The sequence below is a fragment of the Montipora foliosa genome, chromosome 3, assembly GCF_036669935.1.
Source record: "Montipora foliosa isolate CH-2021 chromosome 3, ASM3666993v2, whole genome shotgun sequence".
NCBI classification, from domain to species: Eukaryota; Metazoa; Cnidaria; class Anthozoa; order Scleractinia; family Acroporidae; genus Montipora; species Montipora foliosa.
Genome location: NC_090871.1, coordinates 7,843,282 through 7,858,281, shown reverse-complemented (window position 1 = coordinate 7,858,281; position 15,000 = coordinate 7,843,282). Strand labels below are relative to the sequence as shown.

Sequence of the window (15,000 nt, the reverse complement as noted above, 5' to 3'; positions counted from 1 at the left end):
ATTATAGGCCATTTGTACTAAGAGGTCATGTGACATCGTTTTTATGAAAATGAAAGTTATTTGATTTTGCCTTCAAAAAACGATTATTGGGTCATATCTTAAACAAACCCACACCATTTTCTTTAAATGAGTAAGTTTGTAGCTGGTCACGTGACCAAAATGTGACTTTTAAATGAAAAATGAATTACCTCTTTCTGAACACAAATTTTGCTTTCAAACTTCAAGGAAAATGATGAAAAGATGATGTCAGTAATGTTTGCAGCACATTTGAGCGTAACTATCAAATGTTTAACGAGATATAAGCAAAACGTAGTTTTGGCCACCATGTTGGAGGGCAAGAGTATGCCCTACAACATGGCGGCCAATGCAAATCACACTACTTTGTTGCCACAAAATATCTCCCTTAAATGCATTTCCTCTCAAATTTCGGGTGTAAGATAATTTTTATGTGCTTTGTCAATTTTTGGCATCAGCAAGATTCCAACTCATTGTTTAAAGGAAGCATTGGTCACGTGACCTCTTAGTGCAAGTGGCTTATTGTACACAGCTCCGTAAGCAGGGTAATCATTGTACATGGCTGTGTGTTCAGAAGTGCATATAACTGCAACTTGGATACCCTGCACTAGATAGTGTTTTTTATCATTTTACTAATACTAAAATGAGGTGCTTGAGTAGTCAAAACCATGCTAGTTTGAGAAGGATTTCAATTCTTTAATGTGTTGTTGTAAGAATATTGCTGACTGAATTTATTATTTTCACCAGTAAAGTTTTCTTGAATGTTTAACTTAAGCTAAAAATGTTTTATACTAAGTAAGGATTTTGAAGTTAAAGTTAAAGTTTTTCTTTCAAGTGAATTAAGTGTTGAATCAGATAAAAGAATATGCCAGATGGTTTTGGGTGTAAAAATTGGGGTGATTAGGTCAAAAGCCTGAAACTTTTAAAAATATATGCGTTTGTAGGAGAAAATATAGGCTGGATAATTCAAGGAAATATTTAAGATGGTTGAATAGTATGCAATGTTAATTTTAATCTGTAAAATAATTAATAAGAATATTGCAAACTTGTGACAATTTGTCTCGAAGGGAGGGGGTGTGAAAGCTGATTGTTTTTACGCGCGTGTGCACGTGGTTTTTTTTAGTCGCGAAGGTCTCGTGCGGAATAAAAGTCACGTGGTCGAAACATAGGATATTGTCAGCCATGTTTACCAGGCCAAGAAGTAAAAAGAAATGGGCTAGTTTAGCAGACCGTTTTAAATCCTTTGCACCTTTTCGTTTAATGGGTGATAGCAAGAATTATGTTCGCTCCTTTTAAGCCATGTCAGGCAGATATTGCAGCAACACTGCTTGGGTTGATTTCAGCTCCTGTTCATCGATTGACTTAATCTTAGGACTTAAACTTATCAACTCGTGATTTTAAAGATGGAAAGTTCCTGAACATGAAGGTTTGGAAATGTTCAATGGATTGAACTCAGCTTAGAGGTGTGTGCGGGGCAAAGGGCTGATTTTATGTCTTGTCATTTACGTCGGGTAAGTAATCTTGAAAATCTAGTACTATGAGCTCAAATGCAGGTTCTGGGATGTTGCGGGTTGAAAATTCGTAAACGAGTTTGAACGAGTCTACCGGGTATTTCAAGTAGATTGTAGCCTTATGTTGCAGTTGACTAGACCTTTAACTCGAATGAACAGGTGCTGAAAATCTACCCTGTAGCCTGATAGCATTAGTGACATTTAACCTGCAACATGCAAAAAGTACATATTGACAGTGGCCTCTGCATAAGCTTGTAATGTTCAAGCTTGCTTGCTCAACGTTTAAAAGATCATTGACTGAGCTTGACTCTAGAATAGCTTTCATCTTTTCTGATTATCACTGTTTTTTCTCAGCTTTTTAATAGAGATCTAGAATATTGATTTACCACAATATTAGCAGTATGAAATGGCTTTTTTTATGCAAGCCACACCTCCAGCTACACTTTCAATGTGAAATTACAAGTTTATGTATTTGTTAAACCAAGAGATTAAAGTTGACAAGCAATAAATGTTCTGAAGATGGAAAACTGTGCCTTATGTACTACTCTAATATCAGTTCCTTGCATGTTAATGTCTCATGAGGACAATCGGGGCAAGGATTGATTTCAGGTAGGAGGGAGGTTTGACATTTCTTCCTATGATTTTCAGGAACTTACATCCAATGTTTTATCAAAGGTTAGTGACTTAAATATCCGCAAATTCCCTGGTAGCTGGGATGACGCATTTTAACAGAAAATCTTTTCTTAGTTTAAATGCCTAGCCTCCCCTCCTGTGGAGCCAAACATGTTTGCAGCAGATGTCTGCAGAAAGTTATGGGACCTGAAAGTCTTTAAGGAATACCTCTGCTGTTAAGGGACCCCTTCCCCTCTTCTATATAAACAGAATCCTTATGTTTTATTGTTTTTGTTGTTGTAGCCTGAGAAAACAGACGACATTTAGCGACACTACCACTGGTTTCCCCGCCAAATGACGTTTGAGAAAGGAGTGCACAAATTCCATACTGATGTGGCGTCACAACCCACATTTGGGTAGTGCTTCTGATTGGTTGAACTGCATAGGAAATTTGATTCCACCAATCAGAAGCAATATCCAGTGGTAGCATCACCAAATTTCGGCTATATTCTCAGGCAATTGCTGTTGTTGGAATAATAATATAATAATAATAATAATAATAGTAATAATTATTATTATTATTATTATTATATTATTATTATTATTTATTATTATTTAAAGTTTTAACTTCTGACTTAAGGCGATTTAAAGCGACTTAAGGCGACTTAAGGCGACTTAAGGCGACTTTAGGCGACTTAAGGCGACTTTAGGTCCCAGAGTAGGCCTATTAGACGTTGGCGAACCGACTTCATACGTTGGCGAACAGGTCGTTGGCGAACTGACACGTTGGCGAAACGGCCGGTATTCCCCGCATCACAGCCCTTTGCTCAACGAAGTGAGGCAGCCTTTTTCACGAACGCGGTTTCGTTTGTAACGGCATCGTTTTCGATGCGGTTGCACCTTCTGTTTACACAACACCGATGGAGACTGTTGCCGAAACCGTGTCGATTTGAAGCCGCTGCCAAAAGTGAAGCGTGTTCAAAACGATGCGGTTTCGTCTGTCGTTTAAACAGCGAAACCGCATCGATTTGAATACGGTCATTACTTTGGTGCGAATTTAAATTTTTTTTTTTTTTTTTTTTTTTTTTTTTTTTTTTTTTAATTTATTTATTTTTTGCCACAGAAAGAAGAAATTAAAATACAAATATGAACAATCAAAAAAGAGAAGATGGAAAGAAAAATTATTGAATTACATTGGTGGCGAGGAGGCCTAAAAGAAACTACTAAGCTTATGTAAATTAGGCCTCCCCAATTGGCGAAAACGGTTCCGTGTAAACACTTCGAAACAGCATCGATTTTGACGCGGTTTCGAAGTCACGAAACCGTGTCGATGTGAAACCGTGTTCGTGTAAACGCTGCCTGAGCCACCGGTGCGCGAAGTGCTGATGCGTTTGGTCTTTGTACGCTTAGCTACATAATTCCCGAAAAATTGTCTAAAATTCTTTCCGGAATTTCCCCAACAAAAGCTCTCTAAAATTCTCCAAAAACTCTCTACAATTCCCGGAAATTCTTATAAAGTGCAAAGTGTGCCATATGCATATTTGCTATCAAGCAAAGACTACGGTGAGAAACCGCTGCCTAGATGCACTGTAGGACCCCTTTTGGTGAATAACCGCTGATAAGGAATGGATATGAATCGAACGGACTGACCGGTAGGTAGGAATACATACCTCTTACTAACCGAGTTCGAGGTCCGTACTGTAAATTACGGACCGAGTTTTTTCCCGTTGATTTATGGCCCAAGCAAGAGTTTATGCAACAGAAATGACATGAAAAACTCGCTAGATGATGTTTTGTCGAAATTTTAAATTTAGCGGGCTGTACAGCGGGCCGTACTGTAGAATACGGCCCCCTAATTTAGCCAATTACAGCGCGCGTACTATCTGAGAGATATAATTAAAAAAAACACGTTTTGTCAACATTTTTGCCTGTGAAAAGTTTCCAGCATGTCAGGTGAAAGTTCAAATTGCTCTAAAATTCTCGAAATTGTCAATTTCTTCTAAAATTCCCGAGTTTCTAAAATTATTTTTCATGTCTAAAATTCCCCCCAAAAAATCCATAATTATGTGGCCAAGCCTAGGTCTTTGTATGTTCTTGGGCAGAAACTTCACATGCGTGACATAGTTAATTTGAGATGTAGAAGGGAAAATAATGAAAAAAATAAAATAAAATTTTCGGTTTCACTCTTAGTTTGTGCTGCCGGAACAACTGAAACAGGAAACTAAAAGCGACAATTCGCCCGGACGCCGAGTCTCGGTGGTGTCTAATTTCGATGGTTTTGTTCAAGTTTTTATAGGTGTTTCGATGGTTCCGGTGGTTTCGTTCCGGTGTTACGATGGTTTCGGCGTTTCGGGTTTTAGTACATGCCGAAATGAACGACTTATTCATATTTGCAGGATGCATTTTGGGTGAACGTTGCCGGCTACCAACTATAAGATTTTGGCCATATTTACGCACTAGTCATTTGCTCCCCCCACCCCCCGACCCCCGGGGATAGTGGGGACATATTGGGAAATTACTAGGGCGATTAAGCGAGATAATTACGCCACAATTACGCCTCTAGGGGATAGGGAAATTACAAGATTTTCGTTCCTCTGTCCTACCCCTCTGGGGACATACAGGGGGAAATATCGGAAAATTCTTACCTAGGAGGACTGGGACTGAAAAGAAACGAAGAGCAATGGTAATGTGTATTTTCACACGTGCAAAATCAATATGGCGTCGTTCCTTATATAGTTCATGTGGCACACACAAATGGCAAGAACTGTATATTGTGGTAATCTCCCTAACATTTCCTTGATGACTCAGAATCTTTTAGGAACAGAGGGGTGGGGGAATTACGTGTGTTTGTTTGCTCTAGTCCCCATTGGAAATACACCTACTTTACAACCATTCAAATGTAATTTCCCTACCCATCCCCGGGGGTCACGGGTTGGGGGAAACAAATGACTAGTGCATTATCAAGAAATTTACTACATTGGATGTAGCGGACTGAAAATGAACCTAGAAAACTTTAGTCACGCAAGTTCGCTAATTTAACTGATGATTTGCTTGCGAGACTTTGTCTTTGTCCTCATTACGAACTTTTTGTAAACATTAACTGTCCCATAATCATTTTTATGATTGAGTTTAAAATCCTGTTAGCGACGGCATATTGTAAAACATTGACTGGATTGGATTTGTAAAAGATACACTGGACTGGATTTGTAAAACATGGATTAGTAAGAGGTGGATTTGTAAAACATGCATTTGTAAACATGGATTTATAGAAACATGATAGCATTGTTCGACTGTTTATTTGTTTATTTCTCTGTCTGTCCCTTTTTAATTGTAAGGCTTTTACTTTATATTATTTTCATTTTATTTTACCGCGTCACATTTAAATATGTACTCAAAAAAATTGTTTGTACATTGAGTAATATTAGCATTGAGTAATATTTATAGCATTTGGAAATTGTTAAGAATAATCGAAAAGTACGAGAAGCACTCGCTTACGGCAAGTTAACATTCTCGGCATTCTCTCGTGTTCAAAAAAAATTTCCGCGTGCTTATATTTAACTCAACAATGCATTCGGCGCGTTTTTGTTTTTAAAATTATGAACATTTTAACGCACAGGAGCTGGTCAAGACCAATTTCCAACGTCTTATGGGAACAGGTCATTTTACTAGGGCAAACATGGAACAAACAAAAGTGTACGTGACAAACAAACGACCAGGGACCGGTTGCTGGAAGATTGGTTAGCGCTACCCGTTGGTTTAATAAGAGGTACCAAAACCTATAGGTTTCCATGGTATTTAACGCTGGTTAATGCTAACCATGCTTCGAGCAACCCGGACCAGGCTGCCAAAAGACCGTAAAATGCATTGTAGACCTCTGTCAAAAATAAATTTGCATTTTAAATTTGCGCGGGAATGTCGTTTATCCACTCTCTTAAGCCATTTCCGAGTTCATGTCTGCCTCCTCTTCAAAGCGAGTCAAAGTGCGAAGTTTTTCTTATGAAAATTAGTTTTCATTCACATGTAAAGTTCAACTAATTACCATCACAAAACTTCGCAATTAGACTCGCTTTGAAGAGGAGGCAGACATGATCTCGGAAATGGCCTATTAACAAGCGGCGGGTCTAATTTGCAGGTCGCAGGTCGCAGGTCGCGGGTTGCAGGTCATTGTTCCACCAATACAGAGAGTATCCTAAACAATTTTAAAAGCTAACCTTAGGCCTACTTAGGCCTAAACAAAAGTTCTTAGGCCTAAGGTTAGCTTTTATGACCTGCATCCCGCGACCTGCGACCTGCAAATTAGACCCGCCGATTAGCAAGGGGTTAAAACTAAGAATAGTGGTATATTAGAACTATGTATTAATTATACTACTTAAATGGACGGACACGTAAATGACGAATATCGAAAAGTAAAAAAGTTCTCTGATCTCTTAGTTGTCTTAAAATTATTGAATAGTCGAGAAGAAGAAGAAGAAGGTTTAAGATTATACGGATTATTAGTTCTTTGTACAGCAGAGGACACCAAGCATGATAATGGTGGGTGGTTCTGCTATGTTGACGTTATGTTCAAAGTTTTCGTTAAAGATGAATAAAACACTGGAGTCTATCTAAGCACCATGTCCTTGAAATGTTTATATTCTTCATAGCAGGAAAGAAACGTTTTCCAGATTTGTTATAGTAACTGTCAATACCTGGATTGAGCTTTTTCATTTAACTCAAATACGTGAAAAAGTGAATACATCCAGCAAACACGTGAAAAGGGGTGCAGAATGTTGCAAGAAAGAAATTAAACACGGATAATTTTCAGTGTATGAATTGGTAGCTACAAATCCATGTTTTACAAATCCGCCTTTTTACAAATCCATGTTTTACAAATCCAGTCCATATTTCACGGTATGCCCTTAGCTGCAATGAAAATAACAACATCAAACTTAGTGAACAACGGGTCAATATACTAATTAACATAGATTCTGGCCACAATTGCGCCGGCGCTCAAACTTTGTGTTTTGTAATACAAAACGCCATCGTAGTTGTTAATTCTTAACCAGGCTCATTTCATACTATTTGCAATCGGTAAATACCACGAACATCGTTTCAGTTAACATTTTGGAATTTCAAGTACATGGATTTTAAGCACAAAATCTCTTGCCTAACTGACGTAATTTGACAAGCAATGTCACGCTTCATTTAGTTCCTTTTACAAACGAAAGTTTTTATCGAGTCACTTTTCAGACAAAGAGATAAAAGCAAAGACGCTTCACTAGTTTTGCTGTTAGCTAGGATTGTGGCCATGAAAAGCTTGGTAACAGTGACGATTATCAGCGTGTTCTTCGCTTTACTTGTTGAGAAAGACATTTTGGGAGTTTCAACTTTACGAGGTAGGGTAATCGCAGTTGTAGATAACCCAAAAAGCTTTCTCTGCTAGCTAATATCTTGATATATTGCGCATATCATTCGCTCCATTTTTGGTGAGGAAACAAAGATCATTTGCGCTTGGCATAGAAGGTCTCAGGGCCGATCAGTTTCAGTTCATTCGTGGATGAGACAGTTTCATACTGACGCTCACCAACAATATTGAACTGCAAGAAAAGAATTTGCACGAAAGGGAATTAAAGAAAGAAGGGTATGGGCTTCCTAAAATTACGAAGGTTGAAGAACAAAGAAGCCAATTTACATTAAATAAATTACAATTCTAGGGTCGAAATTTTATTTTTCGCAACGTAGAACAATCCTTCTCAGCACTCGCCGACGGTTACACTAAGCTTAATTAAATATTCCTGAGAAGTAGTGTCAGTGTGCCTACATTAAAATTCAAATTAGCACTGAACCGTCAAATGTTTGTTTGTTTATTTTTTTACAATAACAACACTCCCACTTTTGACGTTGCTTATTTGACAGTTTTCATTCCTAGTTGGATGACAACCTTCTCGAAGGGATGCTTAGGTAACGCCTTAGTCATGATGTCCGCAATCATCTCACCAGTGGCTACTTATTTTAAAATAATTGCTCCGTCTTGCACTCCTTCGCAAACGAAATGATAGCGTATATCAATGTGTTTGGTCCTAGCATGACGTACCCACAGGATTCTTTGCCATTGCAATAGCTCCCTGGTTGTCTTCATTAATTACGATGGGTTCCTAGAGTGGTTTTCCTACATCATGTGAGTAACCTTCGAAGTCAGATTGCTTCCTGGGTGGCCGTACTAATTAAGGGCTACATACTCAGCTTCTGTTGTCGACAGCGCAACCGGTGGCCTGTTTCTTGCTCAGCCAGCTCACTGCTCCCTTAGCCAATAAAAACACGTTTCCTGAAGTGGAGTGACGGTCATCCACATCACCCGCCCAATCAGCATCTGAGTAACCAATCAAGTTTCCATCAGCACACTTCTTGTAACTCAGGCCAAGGTATACAGTTCCTTTCAGATATCTGAGAATCCGTTTTGCTGCAGTTAAGTGACTTTGTGTAGGATTTGCACAGAACTTCGACACAACTCCCACTGCTTGTGCGATTTCCGGACGAGTTGTGACTGCAGCATAAAGTAGGCTCCCAACGATGGACTGGTATGAAAGTCTGCTAACACCATCTTCCTTTTGCAACCTGACGCTCAAATCAACAGGCGTGGACACCGATTTCGCTTCTGTTTGCCCAAACTTCTTGAGTATCTTTTCGATGTACTGCCCTTGATGAAGATAGACTTGCTTCCTTTCCTTGTCTTGAACGATGCAAACGCAGCTTCCCCATATCCTTCATCTTAAACTGCACCTTTAACACTCTGTCCTTAAGTCTTTGCATCTCCAAAATGTTTTCCGCTAGTGTCATGAGATCATCGACGTGAATTGCGATGACTGTGAGCGTATCCTTCTTTCTGATGAATACACAGGGATCTGCTGAGGCTTGAGTGGAACCAAGCTTTTCAACACTTTCCCTGAAAACTTTATTCCAACATAGGGACTACTGCTTTAATCCATATGGCGACTTCTCCAGCTTGCATACCAGATGCTCTTCTCCGGGTTTCACGTAACCTTCCGGTTGCTGCATGTAAATTTCTGCATTAAGTTTGCCATTAAGAAAAGCTGTTTCAACTTCCATCTGATGAATCAGGAAACCATGCTGGACTGCAAACGCTAGCAAAAAGCGGATCGAAGAGAAACGAACTACAGGCGAAAAAATTTCATCATAATCAATCCCATATTTCTGGGCGTAACCCTTGGCTACTAGGCGTGCTTTAAAACGTTCCACTCTACCGTCCATATCATGAGTCAGCTTAAACAGCCATTTGCATCCTATGGCTTTCTGACCCGGGGGTAATTCAACCAAATTCCATGTCTTGTTTTCAATCAGAGAATTGTACTCTGCATCCGTAGCCACTTTCCACTCTGCAGCATCATCACTTGGTGTCTGCATATTCGTCATTACTATATCTGACAGGTGTTTTACGCGTTCTCTCAGATCGTCGGAGTTCTTGCTGTTCTTCTTTCTCTGATCTCCTAATTTCTGCTACTTCTTCTTCGTCTTTTGCACTGTGGTGTCAGTATTCTGCTTCACCTCCATGCTCTTTGGGTCTGGCTCTGTAGTCGTGGCTGACTATCACATGGCCGAAACTCAACATCTCTCCGGATATAGAGCTTTCGGTTTGTCTCCAGACAATATCCCTTTGACGTCAAGCTGTAGCCCACGAAACGCATCCTTTTTGACTTCGTGTCTAGCTTTCGCTGTTCGCAGTCTGGCACGTGAACGTAGGCCATCCATCCAAATACTCGAAAGTGGCTCACATCCGGTTTCCTACCATACCACCGCTTATAAGGAGTTTCTCTTTCTTTTAGGGTCGTTGTGGGAAGGCGATTTCTCACATACGCAGCTGCAGAGATACGTAACAACACGGAAAACTCACACAAGACGACAACAGACAACCCAACAAAGACAATTATGTAGCTAACGAGCGCTGTAACGAGATCAACCTGAAAGCAACAAATTAATCATGAAAAACAAAACCACAAGAAACTTATTGCCATGAAAAGTATAATAAAATGAAAATTGAATTTAGGGAAAAAATCAGAAAAATGGAATGAAATAACATTAATCTTCGCTTGGAGTTTTCTTTAAATGTCCTTCAATGACTTTAACAGTTCATGAGCGTTAAGCCTATCAGGTCACCGATTAAACGTAACGTGCATGAACTTTCACTACTCATTAGAGTTTTTTTTTTTTTGCAGAAGGCTAGCTTGTTTTTCTTGTATGCTAATGTTCTTTTCTGGCAATAGCCCTTTTCACGGTTAGTTTTTCTCATTTGCGTGCATTACAATATAATCTAGGATGTATGTGAAGCAATTTCGGGCTATTTTGTAGTTTTAACCCGAAATTGCCTCGCATCCACGTTAGATTACATTGTAATGCAAATTAAAAAACACTAACCGCGAAAAGGGCTATTTGAACCTTTGTTTGGACTCCAGGGCCCGGTTGTTCGAAAGCGGATTAACTTAATCCAGGATTAGCGTAAACTTTTGTTTCATGTTTTTAACTTTTTGGTGAAAGTTTCTTTTGCTTATTTCTGTTGTTCAGGATTGACTTCTTCTAATGTAAAGTTTTGCCGAATATCATCGTTGAACAGCATTTGGGAATAGAGAAATAAACTCCTTGGTCAATTTTTAATCCAGGATTAGCGTTAATCGGCTTTTGAACAACCGGGCCCAGAGGGACACGCTTTTTGTGAAGTGTTTCTGAAGCCATTCAATAAACTCGCAAAACCGATAAAACACTCCGGCTCGTTTTGCAAACTAGACTCAATTAACTGAAAACAGATCATTCGGGCACAAATTATTTAAAAATGCGTTTCACACAATCATGCAGCACAGTTTTCAATATTATCTCCATCCGTGACGTTAATATTTACTTAATGGCTGGATTTCTGTAGTGAGCGATTTATGCATATTATTACGCACTTGCTAACTGCAGGAAGTGCTTATTTCTCTCAATATTTTGACAATATATGAATAACCTGAAAGGAACTAATGTGACCATAGAAGGAATATGGAGAATTTTTCTCGCAATGGCCATTCCTAGCTAATTTTAATACTACGTGGCGTGAGAACGTGGAATGATGACGTCACTGGGGTCTAAAGTTCGCAAATTCAGCACAAACGACAGGAAGACGAAGTGCCAATATATAGAGGCAGCGAGGAGTGGGATTGAACCTGTTAAGAAGGCTAGCCATTCGACAATTAACGGTACCCGGAAATACGTCTGCGACGCCGTCTATCGATTAGTGGGTCCAGAGCATCTTTTCTTCCTTTTAGTTTTGTTTTCCCGCTGCGTACGATGTTATATAGAGGATATTACATGGTGGCGAGAAGATATGAATTTTATGTTCGAGTGGCAAGAACAATATCTCACGAGTGAGCGAAGCGAACGAGTGAAATATTGTTCTTGCCACGAGAACATAAAATTCATATCTTCGAGCCAACGTGTAATGTTCTTTTAATTATATGGAGACTAAATATTGAATATTTCCGATTTTATTGTGTTTCAAAGTAGTCAAGTTTTACAAATACAGCTGGGCTTTATAAAAAAGGCGGGAAAAAAAGGCGGGAATCGTGACGTCATTGAACGATACGACACTCACAAAGGTGACATACGGAAAATACACCACTCGGGTCCCGGATGAAGTGGCGTATGGAATCTACGAGTGGTTTAGTTCCCAGTAAAACACTCTCCTCCATATAATAAATATCATTATTTCCCCTTTTTCCTAGGTTAAACAGGTTTTAGTTGACCGCTTCTTTATCCCCCTTAACTCCGTGCCCCCTAGAACCACTGTGCTATTTTATCAGTTGAGCGACGTGTGTAGGAACAGTAAGCCGCTGGAGAGCTGTCAACATTTGAAAATTAAATAATGTGTAAGTGTAATTTCCACGGCTACGGCAGCAGCCTGCGTGGTACGTTTCTGTGTTCCGGGAGATGACCTTTTTTCTTTTGGATATCCTTAGGTGTCAGAGCTGATATCTTTCGAAACCAAGACAACAATATGTGGTATAAGGAAGGGGTCAAGCTAATCGAGAGCAACCTCAAGATCAAACCAAATACCAACACCGCAAAGAGCGCCATTTTGTTTCTTGGAGATGGAATGGGGATCACCACCATTACAGCCACGCGATTTCTTGTCGGGCAAATGGCGAATAATCATGAAGGAGGAGAGGAAACTGTTTTAAGCTGGGAGGTGTTTCCATGGACAGCCTTGGCGAAAACTTACGCTGTTGATTTGCAAGGAACAGATTCTGCAAGTTCGGCTACAGCATTTCTGAACGGGATAAAAACCAACGAAGGTGAGACAGTGAACTGAGTAAAGTACACCTATTAGCACTACTCCCGGAGATTTGCAAGACTAATCGACAATGCTGTTTGGAGACTTCGTTCATACTACCTGTTAAGGCACGCTGAGTAGATTGTTTAACGTCCCACTAAACGTATTTACATGCAAGTTCCGATCCGAGAATCTCCGGGAACTTCTTTCCTTAGTTCTTAGAAGAAGATTCTCGGAGATTCTCGGATCGGAATTTAAATGTAAATATGTTTAGTGGGACGTTAAACAATCTGATATCCAGAAAATTGGTTCGACCGGGTTCGGACCCGCGAGCTCCCGCACGGTGACCCGCTGCTCAGTCAACTGACCCAACTGTTCACTGTGCTTTATCTCTAAAAAAAAAAAATTATCAGACTTGATGGTCAAAGCATTCCCCACGAGATTAGTAAGCCCTCAGTCAAGAAATTTTGAAATAGGCATCGGTTTGTTAGGGAGGCGCTGTGGCCACATGGTTAGTGCGCTCGACTCCAGATCGAGTGGTCCGGGTTCGGGGCCTGGCCGGGGACATTGCGTTGTGTTCTTGGGCAAGACACTTTACTCTCACGGTGCCTCTCTCCACCCAGGTGTATAATTGGGTACCGGCGTAATACTGGGGGTAACCCTGCGATGGACTAGCATCCCATCCAGGGTGGGAGTATAAATACTCCCAGTCGCTTCATTCTACGGAAACCGGAGATAAGCGCCGGCCTGATGGGCCTTCTGGCTCGTAAGCAGTGGCCTTTTTTTCTTAGAAGCATGCTCGTGTGAACAACCCACTTTGTTTATAAGGCATAGGTGCACTTAATAGGGTCGCAAAGCGTATAGAGATAAAAATGGCTGTTGACTCAAAATGTAGGCACATCAATTGTGCCATTTCATAACAAGGAGCATTTGTTATCCCCAATCGTGCAATTTACTTCACAAAATTAATGCCTCTCAAGAAACGTGCATGGATTTGCTAGAATGAAAAGCTGTTTCCAACTACTAATTCATCTTTCGCTGTGCTTCTTAAGGAACTTTTGGAGTGGACGAACGAGTGCTCAGGAAACGCTGTGAATCCTTACAGGAAGAAAATAAGGTTGTCTCCATCCTGACGCTCGCAGAGAAGGCTGGGATGTCAACAGGAATCGTGAGTACCGCACGCGTCACTCACGCAACTCCCGCGAGTGCATATGCATACACAGCCGATCGCGATTGGGAGTGTGATAAGGATATTAGAGACAAAGCGTTGGATGATGGATCCAAGTGCCAAGATATCGGTAATGACATTGAAATTACTTGCATTACACACAATACGAACATATGCAGTTAGCAGGGATCTTTCAGGACGAAAACGTCACAGAAATGTACCAAAATGTAAAACGTACGTGCGAAGCATGCTTAGCATATGTTTTTGTTTATTAAACCTATTGTTTGGTGGCGTTCTCTTAGCCGTCGGCGTCGATATCCGGAAACTAGGGAGCTTACGAAAGACGACGCCGACTGCAACGACGACGCTACAAAACAATAGGTTTAGTGAGCAAAAACAATGGCTCTGCACGCTCTGTACGTGCGTTTACATGATGATTTTGGTACATTTCTTTGCCGTCATCTCCTAAATGACGAAGTGAAATGACCAAATTCAAGGTTCTGTTGAGGACGTTAGCACATGACGATGAATTTTCAGTTCTCTCCCTACGCTTCCAACCCCCTCATACCAGTTTAATTCCTCGACAGTTACTACACATTTTTAACGCGAAACTACATGAAATAGTTTCGTAGTGATATGAATAAACTCGAACTTGTATTTTTAAATGAAGTCCTCGTAGCCCAACGAGGGCGACGACGGCGTCGTCGCCCTCGTTTCGTAAGCTCCCTAGTTTACTTAAGCAACGACGACGGTGACGGCAACAAGAACTTCGTCTTAAACTATAAATTCGCGTTATTGTAATCACTTCGTGACTATTTCAACATTTTCAGTAAACAAGAGTGTGGTTGTTCCTCAAAAATGACACTGGTCGGAACGGCTCTTAATTTAGAGGAGAAAATGAAAATTTATCCTCAAGTGCTGACGTTCTAACTTGGTAAGACCTCAAATTTGGTTATTTCACGTTGTAGTTTTGCTGACGACGGCAAAGAAATGGACAAAAGTGAAAAACAAACGTGCAGGGCGTGCAAAGCTATTGTTTTTGCCCAGTAAATATGCAGATTTGTGACGTTCTCGTTGCCGTCGCCGTTGTCGTTGCTTAAGTCCCTTAATTAATTAAGACGTCGACGAAAACGCCACCTCAAAATAGTAACTTTGCACTATGGTAAGTCGTAGCTTTTACTCCATCTCGTTCGCGTCGTATAATGTGGGCAAAGTGTCCTAAAAATAAATGGTTGAAAGTGGTTCTACAGTAAAAATAGAGAACACAAGGTTTCTATTTGTATGCTCGCGCTGTCGTCAAAACTTCAAATTTGGTGATTTCACGTTCTTGTTGTGCAGAGTACCGAGTGAGTGAGTGAGTGACAGAAGTTTACAAATTCCATCTCCCCACCCCTCCTCCC

At 40.3% G+C, this 15,000-nt stretch overlaps 1 protein-coding gene across 1 annotated transcript in view; it reads left to right on the top strand.

Annotated features, from left to right (window-relative positions):
* Positions 1-7,290: 7,290 nt before the first annotated feature.
* The window catches only part of LOC137996641 (alkaline phosphatase-like), a 15,538-nt gene continuing 7,828 nt past the window's right edge, over positions 7,291-15,000 (top strand). The window contains exons 1-3 of the mRNA XM_068842155.1: positions 7,291-7,513; positions 12,119-12,454; positions 13,485-13,730. Of these exons, the coding sequence (XP_068698256.1) occupies positions 7,426-7,513; positions 12,119-12,454; positions 13,485-13,730 (670 nt within the window). The 5' untranslated portion in view covers positions 7,291-7,425. The remainder of the gene's footprint in view (positions 7,514-12,118; positions 12,455-13,484; positions 13,731-15,000) is intronic.